Below are 21,121 nucleotides of genomic sequence, written 5' to 3' on the forward strand. Positions count from 1 at the left end.
AACTGTGCTGAATTTTTAATTTTTTAGTGCAGAATTTTTAATTTTTTGGTGCAGAATGCTCTCAGGTGTACTCTCTACACTTTTGAATCTGTCATGTCACAAAGATCACGTCAGTTGTGTCTCAGGATGGCCTGAAGCCACATTGTGATTCAAGGAGGAGTTCCTCGGTAAGGGGGAGAAGGGCAATGCCTTTATAGTTCCCGCTCAAAGATTTGTCCCCTTTCTTGAATATTGTAACAATGCTGGCGTTCTTAAAGTCAAGTGGAATTTTTTCGCAGGTTCAGATTTTGTTGAGGAGTTGGCAAAGTTTGTGCTGGAGCATTGTTCCACCAGCTTTAAAAACCTCAGCTGGGATGCCGTCTGGGCCTGGAGCCATGTGATTTTTTTGTCTGGGTGATGGCACACCAGACTTCCTCAGAAGATGGGGGATCAGCACAGTGTTCCACTGCTGAGTGTTGTATAATAGACTCAATGGTATCTTCAGAAACCATAGATTCACAGTTTAATAGGCTCTCAAAGTATTCCTTCCAGTGTTGTTTAATGGCCGCACTGTTTTTGAGGCTGGTGGAGCCATCCTGGGAATGTAAGGGGGTTTGGCCTTTGGAGCTTGGCCCATATATAGCTTTTGTTGCTTGAAAGAAGCTTCTCATGTCATCCTGGTCTACGAAACCCTGATCTCAGAGGCCTGCTCTTGCCACCACTTATTTTTGATGTCACATAGCCTCCTTTGGACTTGAGCTTTGAGCAGCCTCATGTTTTCGTTGATAAGCCTCATGTTTTCATTGGTTAGAGGAATCATTTTGCCAGTTACAGAATGCAGTTCTTTTCTGTTGAATTAATGCTAGGATTTCCTTGTTGTTTTCATGAAATCAGTCTTGGTGTTGATGAGTGGAATATCCTATAGTTTCAGCACATGCACTGTGAATGGTATTTTTAAGTTGAGCCCAGTGCTCTTGAATGTCAATGATGTTATCAGGAAGTTAGAGAGTTTCTCTGACAGATGTTGCTGTAACATCTCACAGCTGGCTTGGTCTTGAAGTGCTTTGACGTCGTACTGCTTTCGCTTAGTCTTTGGGTGTTTGCGGTGTGGTGGAGTGAGCTGCAGGTACATGATTGATCTTATTAATCAATGGCCTGTCCAACAGTGATCTGTACCTCACATGGCTCCTGTTACATGGACATCAGCATAATCTCAGGCACTGACTATAACATAGTCAAGGAGGTGCCAGTGTTTGGACCGAAGATGTTTCCAGGTGGTGTCAAATTTGTTACTCTGCCTAAAGATGGTATTTGTGATGAGTGGATCATGCTCCACACATTTGCTGATGAAGAGAATGCCATTGGGGTTTACATTTCCCACCCCTTCTTTGCCTAATGTGCTGCTCTAGAGTTGGAAGTCCGGTCCGACTCTGGCATTGAAATCTCCCTGGAGGATGGGTTTGTTTGCCTTAGGTGTGTCTGCGAGGACTGCATCAAGAGTGCTATAAAACTGCTCCTTGCTGTCTTCCTCATCATCAAGTGTTGGGATGTATGCATTGATGACTGTGGCATATTGGTTGTTGCTGAGCTTGAGCCAAAGAGTCATGAGATGCTCGTTGATCACTATGGGAAGCTCCAAAATCTGACTGGTGATCTTATTTTTTATGGCAAAGCCAATCCCGTGAATCCGCATGTCTCTTCAGGAAACTTTCCTTTCCAAAAGAAGGTGTAGCCACCTCCATCCTCTTTTAATAAGCCCTCATTGGCCCGGCGGGTCTCACCAAGAGCTGCAATGTCAATGTTGAGTCTTGCCAGTTTTCTGGCAATTATGGCAGTTCTTCTTTCTGGGCATTCATTGTGCTGAGTCCATAAGGGTGTGGACATTCCAGGTGGCGAAATTCATTGTCTTATATCTCTTGTTTCGGCCACGGAGTTGAGTGATCCCACTGGATGCGGCCATCCAGTCAGAAAAGTGTGAGACAGACTGTTTCAGGCACCTTTTCTAGCCCCCTCCCCATTTGGGGTAAGCACAGGGGATCCTAAAAAGGCCTGCTCAGTCACAACTGCTGCTGCCAAAATGCACTTCTGTCTCATCCAAGCAGAAGACGATTGTCACACGGCTGCCACCTGTGTGCAGATTTGTGACTAAAGACTCAGAAATCACTGCTCCTGTCTTCACCGCCACTCATCTGTCGCCACAGGGCTTTGTGCAGGCAGGTGTGAGCCCTTTGGCAGAGACCTGTGTGTGAAATCTTTTAACGTGGGGAAGCCAGTGTGCAGGCGATTGACAGGAGGAAAATCCTGACCCAGTAGCAAGGAGATCCAAGACCACCAGGGACCTTCCTCCTGCTGCAGCCCTCATCCACCTTCCCAGCCACAGAGTACTAAAAGGTCCTCTGTATGCGCCTGATCCACCGTTCGGGTCTTGTGAAGTTTGGACTGCAGTTAGTCAGGAGCCTCGCCTCAGACCTGCTCGCCAAGGAAGACCCTACCAGGAGTATGAAAGCTCCAGATGATGTAGCTCTGAGGGTCTTTAACCCACACAAGCCTCTCCACCACGACAAGGTTGCAGTCCATCAGAGAGGAATACAGTATCACATAGCACTGAAATAGTGCCTATTATGGTGAACTCAACTCATGTCATTTCACCCTTCTCTTTTCTGGAGTATTTATCATGGTGCTTCTATTACTCCCCTTACTCTGATACTCCCCTTCAGTTACTTGTAGGTGGAATAGGGATGAAGAGAAAAGAAACCCACTCGTTTAAATATTTCTCATTTCCACTGTGCTTTCTACTCAAAATTACAGAGAAATCTACACTCCCATAAATCAATCATTTATAAATGGAAAAACAGTTTGCATGAAGGTTAATGCAGCAAGTATAATCAGAGCCTTGAGTATGACCTGACAACAGATGTGCACTGTTTTAACGGGTCACTTCCAGATTAACTGTATAGATGACAGTTAACTCTACTGAGTATACAAATCACTGGCACACTAAGGATGACTGCTAAATTTTTTTGACTTCCACCTGTTAATTAATCAGTTTGAGAAATGTATGAAAACTATTAGAGCAGGCAGTTTGCAAGATATAAATTCTAAATGTTTCTAGCACGTTCCTGTTATTATCATTACACATATAAGGCTAAATCCTTATCCCATTAATTTTAATGAGGTCAAGCTTAGGCCTGCCTAAAAAAGGTACACTTCCAATTCTAAGTACCAAGGAGGGCCTGGTTTTGGCATTTTCATATAACGGCCACATTCTGCACCGACATAGCCTATGCGACTCCTTTGGAAATAACAATCTGACGATCCCTGCTTCCTGCTATTCTGCATGTTCTTGACTGGAAGAGTGGACAAGGAATGACCCACTCTAGGATTCCTGGACTCTGCTAAAAAAATACACTGGGATGCTTTTTTAAAGAAATTCTCACCAAAATTAATCCAGACTTGTGATTTCTATAATAATTGGGTATGCAAATCACTTGTATCAGGGGTGGGCAAACTTTTTGGCCTGAGGGTCACATCTGGGTATAGAAATTGTATGGCGGGCCATGAATGCTCATGAAATTGGGGTTGAGGTGTGGACTCCAGCAGGGAGTGTGTGCTCCGGGGTGGGACCAGAAATGAGGAGTTCAGGGTATGGGAGGGGGCTCCAGGCTGCAGCAGAGGGGGTAGGGTGCGGGGTGGGGTGAAGGCTCCAGCTGGGGGTGCGGGCTCTGGGGTGGGGCTGGGGATGAGGGGTTTGGGGTGTAGAAGGGTGTTCTGGGCTGGGACCGAGGGGTTCAGAGGGTGGGAGGGGGATCAGGGCAGGGGGTTGGAGCGTGGAGGAGTGGCTGAGGGGTGCAGGCTCTGGGCAGTGTTTACCTCAAGCAGCTCCCAGACGCAGCGGCATGTCCCCCCCTTTCAGCTCCTACGCAGAGGTGCGGCCAAGCAGCTCTGCTGCGCTGCCTCATCCGCACGCGCCGACCCTGCAGCTCCCATTGACCACGGTTCCTGGCCAATGGGAACTGCAGGGGTGGATTAAAATGGCCCGACTTGAATAGTAAACAAACTTCCAGCATTTATGCACCTTTGGTTTGGTTTTAGATTTTGTCCACTGAAATAAAATTAAGATTTAGGAAACTGATTCAGTCTAACCATGTCTGGCTATACTGGTAACAATTGCTTCCTATTCTTATTTGGAAAATGAGTCAGTATACTGCAACTATTCCATTTAGTTTGTCACTCTAAATGTATAATGTAACATAAAATTCCACTTAAAAGGTACATTATAACTCACTATAAATGAATAAGAACAAACATAGGAAAAATGGAATAAAGTAGAATTATATGTGGGGGAGCGGTGATAAACAATTGTAAGGTCATAGTAAATTTAAACCTGGTTCTATCTTTTCTCAGTTTTAAAAGAATATTCATGCTAAGCTTTTCAGGTAATTGGAGTTGAAATTGGAAAAGATTATTTTCTAGGGAGCTTAACTATTTAGCTAGAATGAAGGTTTTAGCTGTGAAGAGTAAAGTGTGACATGGTAGGCTTAGCTGAGGACACAGGATCTGTTTACCGATATCATGGCTCTGATGCTTATTCCCTCTGTGACCTTGGGCAACATACGTAACCTCTTTCTCAATGTCTCCATTAGTAAGATGGGGATAATAACAGTCTGTACCTATAATCACAGGAGCGTTGTAGTTTGGTTAGATCTAAAGTGCAAGATATGCTGCCCCAGCAGGAGCTTCCATGGGCATTGCATGTGAGGTAGGCATAATGCTAACCAAACATCCTGACTTTAAGCTAACGACTAATCTAAAATCCTTTTTAAGAGCAAGTCAGGGACAGTATTCACCTCGTATTTATCTACTTGCCAACTGACTTGACTATGGGTGCATCTTCGCTGAAAGGTGTGCTCTTACCTCATGTTAGCTAACACATGGCAACTAACACAAGGCAAAATCCTAGTGAAGACAAGGTAGTTGGAGTTTTCACATGTTCGCAAGAAGGAACTTAGAGTTTAGACTGACCTGCTAACACATGTTGAAACTACAAACTGCCTTGTCTTCATTAGGATTTTACCTTGTGTTAGTACCACATGTTAGATGACACAAGGTAAGAACACACCTTTTTTCCTAGTGAAGACAAGCCCTAAGAGTCAGGGCAGATTAATTCATTAAGTCATTTTAAGCACAATAAAGATTATTTCAAATATTGGTGAAAAGAGGCAGTAAAACTGTATCAAAGAATATGTTTAGTAACGTAGGCTTCTCTAATAGGCTCAGAGTCAGCTCTGTGCCATCCTTCTAGGAGCCTCCTCTTCCAAAGGCAAGCCACTTACCTGCTCTTTGCCTCAGTTTCAAAACTAGAATAGGAACATAAAGCTCCTGAGGAGAAATGTGGCTAAAATTAACTTTGTAAAGCATATTGGCCACGTCTGCACTGGGCAAAGCATCATGTCAGAAAGCTTGTTAAATAGCAGGTTTTAAATAAGACAGTGTTAAACACATGTACACAAAGAGTCATATTTAACTATGTGTTAGCAGGTTGTAATTAACCCTAGATTCCCCCTGAGGATTAATCACAACCAGCTAAAACATTGTTCAATACAACTGTCCTTGTCACACTAGGGGTAAATGTAACTTAAAATAACCAAGTTGTGATCAGGACCGGCTCTAGGCACCAGCAAAGCAAGCACGTGCTTGGGGCGGCACATTTCCAGGGGAGGCATTCTGGCCATCCTTTTTTTTCGGAGCAGTTGTGCTCTCAGAGCTGCGCCACTTAGACGGGGCGAGGGCGAGACCCCCGGCTGCAGCGGGAAGGGGAAGCCCCAGCCCCGGGAAGCTGAGCTGCCAGGACCCAGCTGCTACTTGGGGAGGAGAGGGTGAGTCCTGCTGGGGAGCCGGGGCTGCACGGCCTCATCTGAGCACTGGCTACTGCGCTGCCTTGTGCCACCCCTTATATCGGGGCTTCTCTGCGAGGCTGGGCGGGGGAGGGGGTAAAGCCCCTGCAGGCACTGGGAGAAGGTGACATCACTCCCTCCACTTCCAGCACCACCTGCGAGCCCCAGCCCCACCTGAGCTTGGAGTGGCAAATTTTTTGCTTGGGGCGGCAAAAAACCTAGAGCCGGCCCTGGTTGTGATTTGGATGAAAAGAAAACCCCCAGGGTTAACCATAACAGCTATCTTGTTAAACATGACTGTCCTTATCAACAGTAAGGGCAAAATCATGATTAACACCATGGTTAAAATGTCTTAACAGGTTTTTCAATATGGTGCTTTTTCCTAGTATAGACAAGGTCTTAATGAACTTTTGGATGGAAACCAGTACATATAGTGTAAGCACAAAGTATATTATTATTATTAATTATTATCATCATCATCATTATCTATTAATACAAACTGCTGCTGCTGTCTTTTCAGGTTTCAGAATACTTGGGTGAGCAATTTGGGAGAAACCAAAGGATTTGCATGAGACATCACCATTCTCAGTAATGTGTCCAAATGTTCTGCCAACTGAGCTAGCTATTCAATGAGCTTAAGATTCTAAGGGAGTTTATAATGGGCTGAATGTTTCAGTAACTAAAAGATGCACAAACTGTTTTTTATCAATCCTCTATGTAATTACTATGAATATTCATGGGCCATTGTCATGGTATAGCATGGATTGGTACCTTGCAGAGTCTAATTCACAGTGTATTTGCCAAGAATACGTTTGGTTTTTATGGACAGTGCCATTTGTTTCTTACACTTTCTTTGTACAGTTCCTAATCCCAACCTTTTCTAAGCATGCTTTCTTATTTAAAGGAAGGAAAAAGGGAATAAATAATAAACTGAACTTTTCAAAGTGTATATGTCTTCTTACACTTCTGTAGTAAGAAGAAGAAGAATCAGTAACTTAGCCTAATGAGAAAGTTTGGGCTTCTAAAAAACAAAAATGGTATACCTCATTCAGCAAAGATAAATAGCTGGTAGCAGAAATATGCAAATACCTTTTAATAATGAAATGCTGTAATTGATTTGGTAGACTACTTAGGAATGCTGGCACAAGGCCAAATTTTGTATACATAGCTGCCCAACTGAGCAAGGCAGCACCAACATCTGCTGCAATCTGCTATAACCATTGCATTACAACACACTGGAGACAGAGTCCATACAATATTTTGACATTAATTATTCTTAGTTGGATACCCTTTAATAATTTCAGGGCAACCCTCCAAATGATATCCCCCTCGCCAACAGATGACTGAAGATCATATCCCCCTCTAGGCACAATATTTGACAGATTTCCTTTCCTGCAGCAAACTGAAGTTATAGTTACACTGGACAAGACAGTTTTCTAAAGAGGACACAGTCAAGGCCAGTCAGTGTAAAACAAGACCTACTTAGCTGTGATTTGGACAGACTGCCCAGTTCCTTTGCTCTGCCTGCCAACTCCACTCCTAGGAACAAGCAGTCAGACTAAAGATATGCATATGATAAAAACAGTGGTGACCAGTTGCCCTATTGAAGCTCAGAATGTCTAGCCAAATGGGTAGTTTTAATTCAGCCTAATGTGAATGTGACTCAGGCATAAATTCTATGCAGACAATAGAGTTTTGGGGTCATTCTGGGTTTTCTCAGGTGATTTCAGACTCCATGCAAGCAGTCTGGATCTAGAGACAAATTTTCTGCCAGCACAACTCAACTGCCTCTAATAGTTACACCAATGGAGAATTTGGCCCCTTGATTTTAAGCTGGCCTGAAGCAGGGGTGAATTTTGGGAAAAGCTTTACCCAGTGGACAAATAAATAGTAGGGGTGCCAATGGTAGTGCCAAGTTTGGGAGCAGGATGGGAAAGGGTGTAAGACCCAGAGGTTAATTTGAATATCAACAAAACAAAAAGCTACATCCCCACCAATTCAGGGTCACTCTCACAGTCCTATGACCCAAGGCTCAATCTCTTCCCAACACCCTCTGCTTTCTTCTCCTCCCTACCTCGCTCACCTGCACACCACACAAAGACATCAGCTCTTCTCTAGTGCTGTCTCATGCCCTCCCCCAGATTTTCATTCTATCACTCTTGCTAGGGAGGAGGTGCCACAAGGAATCTGTCCACCTTACTCTAGGTCTGGTGCAGGTAGGGGTGAGCACTGCCATCTTCCTTCTGAAGGGGACAGCAAGGTGGAGAAGAAGTGGTTTATGATGGGGAAAAGGAGCTGCTGGAAGTGCTCAGGGGGCCCGGGGACCTGGTAAGCAAATGCCAACGATGCCATCCCTTAAGTCTGCCCCATGTTGACATTGGTGGTAGGAGGGTGGACATTAATCATTTGCTATTGTTAGACAAACACCTCCTCCATTATGAGGTCAGGGATCTTCTCACAAACTAAGCCATCTAAGTACTGAAAAATGTAAACAAGGGGCCACAGCTACTTTTGCAAAAAGGGTTGTTCCCCCAGCTTCTTCTCACCCCACTGTGACCCCATGTCTCTGAAATCATTGAGCCTCTCCCAATAAAAAGGCTCTCAATGTGTCTTTGGTTCAAGGAGGAGCATGTTGTGAAGCTACTGTTCAACCACTCTATGGGCTTGATTCTTCACTGCTTTAGTGCTTGTGTAGCCACTTATACCTGTGAAAAGTAAATGCAGAGGGGGTGTAAAATATACCACATCAGAACAGTAGAATTTTACACCTACTTTGCACAGCTGTAAATGACTACGTATGATGTAAGACACTAGAGAATCAGACCCAATGTTTGTTTTCTTTCCTGCCACATTTCATTACCTTCTGCACCTTGCAATGAGTACTGTGTGTGGCCTTCTCTAGGTCTGTGAGTTAAGACAGGTCACCGAAAGGTAACCACATGCTCCTTGCAGGCAGGAGGAGGAAAGAGACGCTTATCTCACTCTGGCTGCTTATGTGCAAATTAAGTATTGTATAGTTTACAATAGATGCCCATTTTCAGTCTAAGCAAAATGCTAATCAAGAGATGCCAGTGGCTGGAGGACAAAACAAAAATAGGAGGAGTTATCCTGGGTAGGAGTGAGACAATTAATTAATATATATAAAAAACTGGAATAAGCAGTGTTTTCTGTACCCAGAAACCAAGTTCTAATGATAAAAGGACTCCCTAATATAGGATCAAAAGACAGAGTGGAGATGGAATTTAAAGACTGGAGGTCGGTTAAGAAAATGTGAGTATGAGAGCTCTCCTTATCCTCTTTTAGAAGATATTCAATAGAAAAGGTAAAAGGCAAACAGTTTATGAATGTACAATCAGAAAGAATCTCAGTTCCTTTAAACAAAATAAATGACCAGGCACCCAGGCAAACTCTGCTGGACTATATCCCATTATGCTGGTGAAAGCAAATGTCCCAGCCTCCGAACTACAAGCCACCCCGAGTGATGAGGATCATAATTCTGGGGAAATTAGGCCTAATTACACAATTTATGGTGGAGTTTTTCATAACTCTTTTTCACTTGAGGCTCTAGAAGAAGTAGATTGATTAGATGGGCCTGATTGGGATTCCAGTGAAATGCCCATCAAAATTGTTTAGTAGAATACTGCTGGCCTTAAAAGTAAATCCAAGGATTTGGATTTTAGGAATTACTTATTTCAGATTGATTTAGTTTTCATCCAAGAACCTTGACTTTCTAAGTATGAGTCCTTTTATTTACTGAGTTTTAAATCTTTTTTTAGAAGGGCATGTTAAGCATGCTAAGGGGTAGATTTGCAAGTGGTCTGGCCCTTCTTGCCTCCACTAAATTAAAAATCAGAACTAGGAAATTAACACCTGATAATCCCTGTTTTCTGATTTATAGTACTATTTTAGTGGATAATTCTGTTTTAATAGCCCTGAATATTTATTTGCTCCCTTTGGGCTTTCTTTTTATAATGAGTCTTTGAGGGAAGGGCTTGAATCTCATATTGATTTGCTTATAGAAGAGTTTCCAACAGCAAGATGTTATTTTGGGAGATTTTAATGCCCAACTGGGTTCTAGGGATAAGGATTTTTTTTTTCTTCCAACTCAGTTAATGGGACGTTATCTTCATTTAGTCCTAGACATTCTAAGGACAAGGTGATTGCAATGGGGTATGTACCGCACACAGGCTCTGAAGGGGTTAATTGGGCTATCTGGTTGGGAGGCCCATGAAAGATGAGTCCCACCTGGGAGAGGAGCTGATTAGTTTCTATAAAGAGAAGTAGAAGGGGCTGCAGGGAGAGAGGGATCTGTAATCCCCCTCTGGATATAGGGTTGCCAATTTTCTGATTGCCAAAAACCGAACACCCTTGTCCCGCCCCAAGGCCCCATCCCTTTTCTGAGGCCCCATCCCCACTCACTCCATCCCCACTCCCTCTGTCGCTTGCTCTCCCACATCCTCGCTCAGTTGCTCATTTTCACCAGGCTGGGGCCGAGGGGTTCGGAGTGCAGGAGGGGGTATGGGCTCTGAGAGGGAGGTTAGGTGCAGAAGGGTGCTCAGGACTGGGGCAGGGGGTTGAGGTGCGGGAGGGGGCTCAGGGCTGGGGCAGTGGATGGGGATGGGGGGGGTGGTTCAGGGTGCAAGTTCCAGGAGGGAATTTGGGTGCGGGAGGGGGCTCTGGCTGGGGGCACGGGCTCAGGCTAGAACTAAAGTCAAGAATGTGAAATCCTTATGTTTAGATTGGAAAATACTCGCAACCAACTGGATATAGCAGTTGTCTGTGCAATAAATACATCTCCTTGGCTTTCTCATCTAAAGAGTATACATGGTTACAAAAAATCTGATATTAACAATAGTGTGTTAGGGAGGGCCTTCATGGATCTCTGCTTTCAAACCACACTGTCAGCCTATTTGGATGGGAGTTATGCTGGCATAGACAGCAAATCATTTTTGTGCATACAGGTCTGGCCAGGTTGAATTATTTACTTTCTTGCAGCTTATACTGTTACCCGAGAAACAAATGGTTAACCTCATTCTTGGCTCAAATGCCTGTTACTGCATGGGATCGACAACTAAAATACTTGCTATGTAATGAAAATGTTTAATTAATACACTGGTTGCCCTATTTGCCTGGTCTGCTGCAAAACCAAGAAAAAAGTATGTGAAAGAAAGGTTCTTTGTGACCTGTATGAAATAATGTATTTCTAACCTTTATTATTTTATTTTTGCATATTGTTTTTATGGGGCGTGATTTTAAAAGTTTAACTGAACTTAGGAGAAGGTTGATTTTGTGTTTTTACTTTTTGTATTTTAAACTTGCTTGTTTTACTGTGATGTGTTGATTTTTAAATATGTATTTATTTTTGTACACTATGGCCTAAAGCTAAGACGTAATAATAATATTATTATTTAATAAATAAATATTATAATCTCTGTGTTTATGTTCAGGGAAACAGGACTATACATTCTTTGTAAATAAACAGGATTGTATCAAAGAAATACCTAACTCCTTCATCAATTTCTCCTAATAACAGAAATAACCTGCAACACTTCAAATACTGGCTAACAACATGGGTCAAATAGGTTGACAGTAGAAGCACAAAGTGTCTCATTATCTAGAATTATCTTCCCACTAACTAAACTACCCAGTTGTTGCAACTGGTGTCCAGACGATGGCACTATTGTGTATAGCTTAAAAGAAAATTGAAAATTCAGTTCTGTAAGTAATTTTGTATCGTATTCTTCATCACTAGTGGCAATATTGCATTCATCTTGCTATTGGAAAACATGGAAAATCTTTCTGAAGGAAGTACATTTCTGAAAGCTATTTGAAATAATATGGAAGTTTTTCACTATAACATGAGGCTGGTTCCTAATGGTAAAAATGACCTGTGATTTTGCTGAGTGTTTCACAGATAAAGTATCATTTTAATCTTTGAGTGTTTACCTGAAAAACTTTGCAAAGCTTCTCAATAATTATCCCATTAGAAAGAAGTCTGTGATTTATAAATAGGGGAAGAAGCAGCAGTCAGGGAAAGTTTCCCCTTCAAAATGATCTTTCCCCTGACTCTAAAAGTCCAGTAACTTCCCAGCCAGGGAATGTATTTTTCATTCTTCTATTTTTTTTTTGTGCACTGCATTTTTGCTAATTACAACACACTATGTACTTCGCTCTTTGCCCTTGAGACCTTTTGTAGGGCCTCACCCCTTTTAGAAATTTTACCAATAAGCACTGGTCCTCCTGACACCTCCCTCCCTCCTCCCAATGTATCTTCTCTTAAGCGTGGCAAAGGTAATGTCCATAAATGCTCAAAAATGGTCATTAAATATCTTCTCATTACAACCTATAGAAAATAAACTATTGTTGAGAATGTTGTATTAGTCATAATCAACCATTTTATGTGAATGAGTGCTTTACAGTCCTGTATCCTGCTTTCACATTTATAACATACCAGTATAATATTCAAAAGGAATATAGACATTTTATGCCTCTACATATATAGGGCCCAATGTATTCTGTGATTCTAAGTCCTGAAATTTGCCTTGAAATTCCCCCCTTGCCAAAGAATTATGCTTCACAATCTTAGCTTTCGTTTAAAAAAAATGTTTCTAGCCCTTACTGTTGCAAAGATAACCATGAAAATGTGAACCAAGTGTAAACTGAAGTAGTGGTGTCTTCCTGGGACTGCAGACTGCCTTAAACAATACCTCTGAGAGATGGTAGTTGCCCAATTCATGGGAATGGGTTGTTGATTCTAAAATCTAAAGATGACAGTATAAATAACATTGTTAACTATTTCACAATGGATCAGTTTAGGAGAAACACCCAGCTAACGTGCATAAATTTGTTAGTCTCTAAGGTGCCACAAGTACTCCTGTTCTTTTTGTGCATACAGTATAATCTCAAAAAATCCAATGGCCCTCACCCAGCTGTCAAAACCTTCAGCTTCCTTCTATTCTTCTTCAACGCTTAGCCAGACAGTTGGCCATAGTAATCGTTTGCCATTTGGTTTGTTCCTGCACAAACGCAAAGGTTTGACGGCCTGAGAGTCCAACATCGGAACAGACTTGATGAGCCCATGTAATAGGGGGTCTGCCTGTGGGCTGCCTCCACACCTTGGTTGGTAGAATTTTATCCTGGATGTTACAAGCCACCCAGAGAACAGCGCTCGCTGGAACGTCTTGTGGCATCCTTGCGACATGTCTGAAAAGTGTAAGGTGCTGCCTGTGGACAATGGCTCCAGTAGTCTGTAGACCCGAGTGACCAAAAACATCTGCATTACAGATGAAGTCATTCCACTTTATGTCCGGTATATGACGTTGACATTTTGTGTGGAAAGCCTCCAGCTTTGTCCAGTCTGCGCGGTGTAGTGTCCATGTTTCGCAGCCATACAACAGTATGGGAAGGATACAGCTCGAATAAACGCTGAAGTTGGTTGTCGCACTAAGATGATGTTGATTCCATATCTGTTGTAAGCGGCCCATGGCAGATGCTGCAATGCCAATCCGGAGAATCTCCGTGTGAGAATTGGAGGAGCTGGTAAGTATAGAACCCAGATAGTAAAAGCTGGAAACTGATTCAACAGTTTTGTTGTTCAAAGAGATTGGAGTTGCAGGAGGACCTGATCCTAGATTTTGCAGTTTCGTCTTTGACCATGAAGCACGGAGACCAATCTTAGCTGACTGCTCCTCCATATGCTGGAGTGCCTCGTGTAACCTGTCAGGGCTCTGTACTAAAAGAACAACGTCATCAGCATAGTCAAGATCTGTGAGCGAGAGATCACCGATCTCAATGCCCATGGACCTGACAGAATGCTGCATTATGAAATCCATTGCCTGACAAAAGAGTGCAGGGGCCAGAACGCAACCCTGCCTAACACCAGATATTGATTTAAAAGGCACTGACATCCGGCTCCCCAGACAAACACGGGCAGTGGTTCCATTATGTAGCTCTCTAATCAAGTCCAGCAGAGTGGTAGGGACACCTATGCCCTTTAAGGCCTTCCATAATGCAACATGATCTACTGAATCAAATGCAGCCTTAAGATTAACCTACGCTATGTGCAGGAGCTTCCTGAACTCGCGCTGTATCTCCGACAACAAATGAAGGCCCCAAATGGCGTCTAATGTGGACATGTTCCTCGTAAAGTCTAACTGTTTGGGACGACGCTTCCGATGTAGCAAAGGCTCCAGGCGTGCCAGCAAAACATGTGCAAACACCTTCCCTGGAACAGCGAGCAAGGTGATCGGCCTGTAGCTCTTACATTCGCAGCATGGTCCCTTGCCCTTATAGAGTGAGATCACAATACCGTCTTTCTAGGAGGTTGGCAGGGTTCCAGTTCTCCACACCAGACGAAAGATAGCCAAAAGTGATTCTGCTACAGGATCAATAGCACATTTTAGGAGCACTAAGAGGGTGCCATCAGCACCGTCTGCGTGTACGTTTTTCAGTTTAGATGGCACACTTCAACGTTGGTGCATCAGTACAAATGTCTGGATCCGGAACTGCAGTGACTGCCAGATCATCCAGCTTTGAACAAGCAGCAGCTGGAGGATGGTTCAGGACATTGTGATAATGTTCCACCCAGTGTGAGAGAATGTCATCATCCGATTTATATGGATGGCTTTGGCTGTCATTCAGGATGCTGTTTGTAGTAACTATCTCTTGACCGCTGAGGTTGCGAATGGCGCAGAATGCTGGCTTCAAGTTGCCCCTGGCTAAGCCAAATTCGACATCTTCCATCACTTGGTTATAATATGCCTCTTGATCTCGGAGTGCCAGGGTGCTAAATTTTCGCTTCAACTGATTACGAGTGCACTTATCACCATGCTGGCGGGCTGCGGCCTTCAATTTAATTATCTGGAAGGTCTCCTCTGATAGCCATGGTTGGCGTGCTGGATGCCTATAGCCAATCCTCTGCTCAGCAGATTGGTTGAGGATAGAAGTGAACAGGGACCAGGCAACCTCCACATCGTCTGGCAGATTAGCTAGAGCCGAGAATCTGTTGCTGATGTCAATACAAAACCTGTTGGCTAAACCTGGCACACAGAGTGTGTCGATGTCAAACTTCATCATTGCAGAGGGCTTACCTGCTCGCTGGAGCATCAACACCATACGGGCGACCACTAGATGGTTATCTGTGTTCGCCGAGCATTCCGCACCACGATATACTTTAAAGGAGGCGAAGAGATGCCTATCGCATGTAATGATGTGATCCAACTCCTTCTGAGTGATGCCATCATGAGAGATCCATGACATCTGGTGTATGCGTCGCTGCTTGAACCATGACCCAAGAATGGAAAGATTCTGGGAGGCACAGAATGTAAGCAAGCGGCCAGAGTTATCATTGGGTGTGCCTGAACCATAATGACCAATGACCTGTTCAAATCCAGTTCACAGGGAGCCAGTAACTGCATTTATGTCATCCAGGATCGTGAGATTATCATGTGGAGGGACTGTGCATACTAGATGTTCAATTGATCATAGAAATGATCTTTAAATGAGTCAACAGATTCCTCTGTTGGCACATAGACTACTATGACAGTGAGGTAACCATGCCGATGTTTAAGACGTGCAGTAAGTAAATGAGGAGACCTGGGCGTCCAGGTTGTCAAGGAGGACTTGGCCTCGCCTCACAGTAGTAGTGCTACCCCATATAAATGCTTGGGGCCACCAGAATACAGAAGTAAAGAATCTTCCACCTCATGATGACCGTGATAGATCAGCCTTGCTTCGTTTGTCCTGCGATTGATATACCAACATGGTCCATTTCATGTGAGACAGCGACCTGATGGCTATGCCTGTGAAAAGTTGCAACAATTCAAGTTGCAATTTTGGTGGACTGTCAGAGATCCCTGATACAACTGGATGCATTGTCACAATGTACTGCAGACGTGCCTGACGACATCAGAGGATGTGCGTCCCCAGGGGGGCTTTGGCACGAACCCGTCATGTTTGCACTGAGGGGAGATGGCACCAACAAGGCATCTACAGCTGAAAGTAAAGCAGGGGCTTTAACCCTGGAACTGAGTACTAGGTTATTCTTGCTACCATCTGTGAACTTGAATATTACACCCTGTGAAATTTGAGATATATTTTGTCATAAAATGGCTTTAAAACTGGATACAACTGGAACCTTCACACGTCACTGTCATGTCCACTATATGCACTGCTAAATAAAGACAATGTTCTGTCACATTTATTTTTCTGTACAAACTAGACTTTATAGTTTTATGGCTATCACTGAACCTCTCCTTTGGATAGCAACACTTGACCATAGTGCTCTTTTAATGCACTGCCTATTCTGTCTTACTGCTTAAAAGAAAATTAACTATTACTTCAGAAATAGACTCTAATAATCATTAAACATCTTTGCATATATATTTCAGGCTCTTGGATAATCATTTGCATCAGTGTACATCTGGAGAAATTCTGTAGACTTCAATCGGATTGCAAAGTGTAACCACAAGAAAAATATTGATCTATTATCTGTATAACCAGGGTAGATACAATGGGCACGTGCCAAATTCTGATTTCATTTGCACCAATTTAAAGCTGGGATGACTCAATCAGAATTAATGGACTCACATGATATAATTCAAAGCAGAGTCTAACCTATACTATTTTAATTGTTAGATAGTTTGAAAGGCCCATTAAAAGCAATAACTACATCTATTATTTTGAACATAAAGTTTGATGCAGTATAAGATTTGCCAATAAATTATCACAAAACAATTTTGTCAGTAAAGAGAAGTACAATTTATGTTAATTCCTGTAGTTTATATTTAAATACAACCAATATTATGCCCTAAGCCCAGTCCCAGTCCCTACGTTTAGAATTATGCAGCAATCCATTTTGCTGATGCAATCCCTTAAGTGGCTTTATAACTAAGTTTTATGCTAACACTGATTTAGCTTATTGTGTCTAATTCATCAAATTCACATTGAGCAATTCTTTTGAAATATTTATTGCTCATGATATTTACTATATCAGAATAAATATAGCATGAGATCAGAGAGAATACTGCTGCATTGAACAACTCATAAAATAATAGAAGGCAGATTGAAACATTTCCGGTTTTCTATAAAACAAATGTAGCAGTGCAATTAGTACATTAGTTTGCTTTAAAAATGATACTTGCCTTGAGGGTCCTTAAATATCCAATCTACTGAAAATGCTATTATTTTAATATGTTAAAAAGATGTACATACTTGTATTTGTACGTACATAGATGGTATATTTACAACTGTCTGATCTAATATATAATTTCTGCAAAAACAAACATGGAGAAAAATGTAAAATCTTTTTTGCAACAAAGCTACACATAATAAAGGCATTACAGTAACTCCTCACTTAAGCAAATCCAATTTCCCCATAAGAATTAATGTAAATGAGGAGGTTAGGTTCCAGGGAAATTTTTTTCACCAGACAAAAGACTATATTATATATATATATACACACACACACATACACACAGTGTAAGTTTTAAACAAACAATTTAATACTGGTACACAGTGATGATGATTGTGAAGCTTGGTTGAGGTGGAGGAGTCAGAGGGTGGGATATTTCCTAGGCAATGCCTTACTGCTAAATGATGAACTAGCAATTGGCTGAGTCCTCAAGGGTTAACTCTCACACTCTACAAGGCAGCAGGAATGGAGGGAAGGGAGACAGCATCACAGACAGAGACACACACCGTGTGTGTGTGAGAGAGAGAGATGTGCATTTCCCCTTTAAGTAAGGTGACCCTACTCTTAAGTACACTGCCTTATTAATTAGATCAGCTTGCTGAGACCGCAGCTGCTGCCAGCAAGCTCCCTCCGTCCTGAGCCCTGCCATGTGTCCCACTGCTCTATGGAAGATGGGGTAAGCGGGGTGCAGGAACAGGGGGGAGGGGGACACCCTGACAGCCCCCCTATTCCTCCCTCTGCACAGCAAGCAGGAGTCTCGGGGAGCAGCTCCAAGGGCAGGAGCAGCACATGGCAGTGGGGGAAGGAACAGCTGAACTGCCGGCAATTGATAACCTGCTGGGCAGCTGCTGCACAGGGAACTTAGGGGAGGGGGGAGCTGATAGGGGGGCTGCCGCTCCACCCTGGTTCCAAGCCCCCACCAGCTAGCTGCAAATGGGCTGCTCTTCCTGCCAGCAGTGGACAAAGCTGGCGGCTGCCAAAGACGTTAGAAGGGAGCACTGCACAAATTTAAATGAGCATGTTTCCTAACTGATCAGCAACGAAACAGCATTAACCGGGACGACTTTAAGTGAGGAGTTACTGTACTTTAGTGTAACACTAAGACTTTGCTTCACTCATTTACAAATATCTGTATTTGCCATGCATAGAAAATAGTTTTTTCTTTTAAAACGTTTATGGAAAGAACCTTCCAGATAACATAACTTTTAAAATAAGACAGACATACCTTGTTTAACTTGATAAAATAGTCCAGTCCAGCTTCCAGAGGATTAGTGTCACAGTTCATCTGTTAGAAAAATAAATATTTAATCCATAAGTGATGGCCCCACAGGTTCTCCCATTGTTTTCACTTCTTTTGTTTCTAGTCTTCCATTTAATCCTTTTTATTTTTTATGTACAGTGGGTCAAATTCTTCTGTTAGCCAAGTGCAATTCACTGAGAATTGCATGTGTGTAATTTTAAGCTGAGTACCTAATGCTATCCATAATACAAAATGTAACATCTTTTAACATACAAAATAAAACTACAACTCAATAAGAAATGAGACATCTTGTTAAAATAAAATTAAATCAACACAACCATGAACAAATAAGGTGCATCCAAAATAGATGTCAAGTATCAGGGGGTAGCCATGTTAGTCTGTATCCACAAAAACAACGAGGAGTCCGGTGGCACCTTAAAGATTAACAGTTTTATTTGCACATAAGCTTTCATGGGTAAAGAACCCACTTCTTCAGATGTGGGTTCTTTACCCATGAAAGCTTATGCCCAAATAAATCTGTTAGTCTTTAAGGTGCCACCGGACTCCTCGTTGTTTTTATCCAAAATAGATGTTTCTCTGCCAGAAATGTAATGAGTATAACAGTTATTTTTACCTGGGAAAGACACAGTTCATCATAATAGTAGCTTTCCCTGACTGAAAGAAAATCCATCTAATTTCTCTCTATTGCAGATTAAGATACCCAGAAGAAAATGTAATTCTTTCTATCTAGCTGCGACTAAAACATGTATAAAAAAAAAATTGAATGGTAAAAATAACTGTTTTCAAACCTCTGCTCCCCAGGCCCGGAAAGCTTTTTCCAGCCTTAAGGCATTCAGAGCATAAGTTCCAAAGTCATCGATTCCTTCTTCCTGGCCTGCTTCCATGATGACATTGTACAGAGCTGCAGAATCTTCTTTTCTATGGTAGAGTTCCCAACCCAGTTCACCTGTTATAAAACCAAGATTAACAGACTAATCAAATCTAGAATTAAATAATAATAATAATAATAATAATAATTAAATACATATTTAGTGCTAGCATTATTACTCCAGAAATAAGTGCTATGAAAATTAGGGCTAAATTTCCCTATTACACAGAACTCATTAGTAAGAGAGTGCAGAAATTTCCCTTCCCCACAGGAGCTCCTGAAAGAATTGTACCTCAGTACATAAACAATGGCACTATTGCTCTAATTTAAACTGATGACCCAAACCTGGGAAATAAACGATTCAGTAAGAAGAGGACAGGAAAGAAGGCCAAAGTCAGAGATGATGTTTAAGGGACATGTAAATTATCAATTGGTAAATCACTCAAGTCTTAGTCTGCACTGGTGTAATACATAAAGATGTCAGTTACACCAACGTGGACTGCCTCAGACTGAGCTCTGAATTTGGCCCAGTATGGTAGAGATGGACATAGAGACAAATGAAAATAAAAAGTGACTGGCACAGAAAAAAGGGGAAATAATAAAAACTTAGCATTTATGCTTTCTGTTTTCAAGGCACTTTACAGATACTAATTTAGTATCAAAGGGGTAGCCGTGTTAGTCTGGATCTGTAAAAGCAGCAAAGAGTCCTGTGGCACCTTATAGACTAACAGACGTATAGGAGCATGAGCTTTCGTGGGTGAATACCCACTTCTTCGGATGCATGTAGTGGAAATTTCCAGAGGCAGGTATAAAAATGCAAGCAATTGTGAGTCAGGCTAGAGATAACGAGGTTAGTTCAATCAGGGAGGATGAGGCCCTCTTCTAGCAGTTGAGGTGTGAACACCAAGGGAGGAGAAACTGCTTTTGTAGTTGGCTAGCCATTCACAGTCTTTGTTTAATCCTGAGCTCATGGTGTCAAATTTGTAGATGAACTGAAGCTCAGCAGTTTCTCTTTGAAGTCTGGTCCTGAAGTTTTTTTGCTGCAGGATGGCTACCTTTAAATCTGCTATTGTGTGTCCAGGGAGGTTGAAGTGTTCTCCTACAGGTTTTTGTATATTGACATTCCTAATATCTGATTTGTGTCCATTTATCCTTTTACGTAGGGACTGTCCAGTTTGGCCGATGTACATAGCAGAGGGGCATTGCTGGCATATGATGGCATATATTACATTGGTGGACGTGAAGGTGAATGAACCGGTGATGATGTGGCTGATCTGGTTAGGTCCTGTGATGGTGCCGCTCGTGTAGATATGTGGGCAGAGTTGGCATTGAGGTTTGTTGCATGGATTGGTTCCTGAGTTAGAGTTACTATGGTGCGGTGTGTAGTTACTGGTGAGAATATGCTTCAGGTTGGCGGGTTGTCTGTGGGAGAGGACTGGCCTGCCACCCAAGGCCTGTGAAGGTGAGGGATCATTGTCCAGGATGGGTTGTAGATCACTGATGATGCGTTGGAGAGGTTTTAGCTGAGGACTGTATGTGATGGCCAGTGGAGTTCTGTTGGTTTCTTTCTTGGGCTTGTCTTGCAGTTGGAGGCTTCTGGGTACACGTCTGGCTCTGTTGATCTGTTTCCTTATTTCCTCATGCGGGTATCGTAGTTTTGAGAATGCTTGGTGAAGATTTTGTAGGTGTTGGTCTCTGTCTGAGGAGTTGGAGCAGATACGGTTGTATCTTAGTGCTTGGCTGTAGACAATGGATCGTGTTTTGTGTCCGGGATGGAAGCTGGAGGCATGAAGGTAGGCATAGCAGTCGGTGGGTTTTCGGTATAGGGTGGTGTTAATGTGACCGTCACTTATTTGCACCGTGGTGTCTAGGAAGTGGACCTCCCGTGTAGATTGGTCCAGGCTGAAGTTGATGGTGGGGTGGAAGCT

At 42.6% G+C, this 21,121-nt stretch overlaps 1 protein-coding gene across 2 annotated transcripts in view; it reads right to left on the reverse strand.

Annotated features, from left to right (window-relative positions):
- Nucleotides 1-21,121, reverse strand: part of DMGDH (dimethylglycine dehydrogenase) — an 89,980-nt gene that overhangs the window by 7,496 nt on the left and 61,363 nt on the right. For both annotated transcript variants that reach the window (XM_054032038.1, XM_054032039.1), the window contains exons 13-14: nt 19,114-19,271; nt 18,290-18,349 (exon numbers count right to left, since the gene is read on the reverse strand). In XM_054032038.1, coding sequence (XP_053888013.1) covers nt 18,290-18,349; nt 19,114-19,271 — 218 coding nt within the window. The remainder of the gene's footprint in view (nt 1-18,289; nt 18,350-19,113; nt 19,272-21,121) is intronic.

The sequence above is a fragment of the Malaclemys terrapin genome, chromosome 6 (genome assembly GCF_027887155.1).
Source record: "Malaclemys terrapin pileata isolate rMalTer1 chromosome 6, rMalTer1.hap1, whole genome shotgun sequence".
Taxonomy (NCBI): Eukaryota; Metazoa; Chordata; order Testudines; family Emydidae; genus Malaclemys; species Malaclemys terrapin.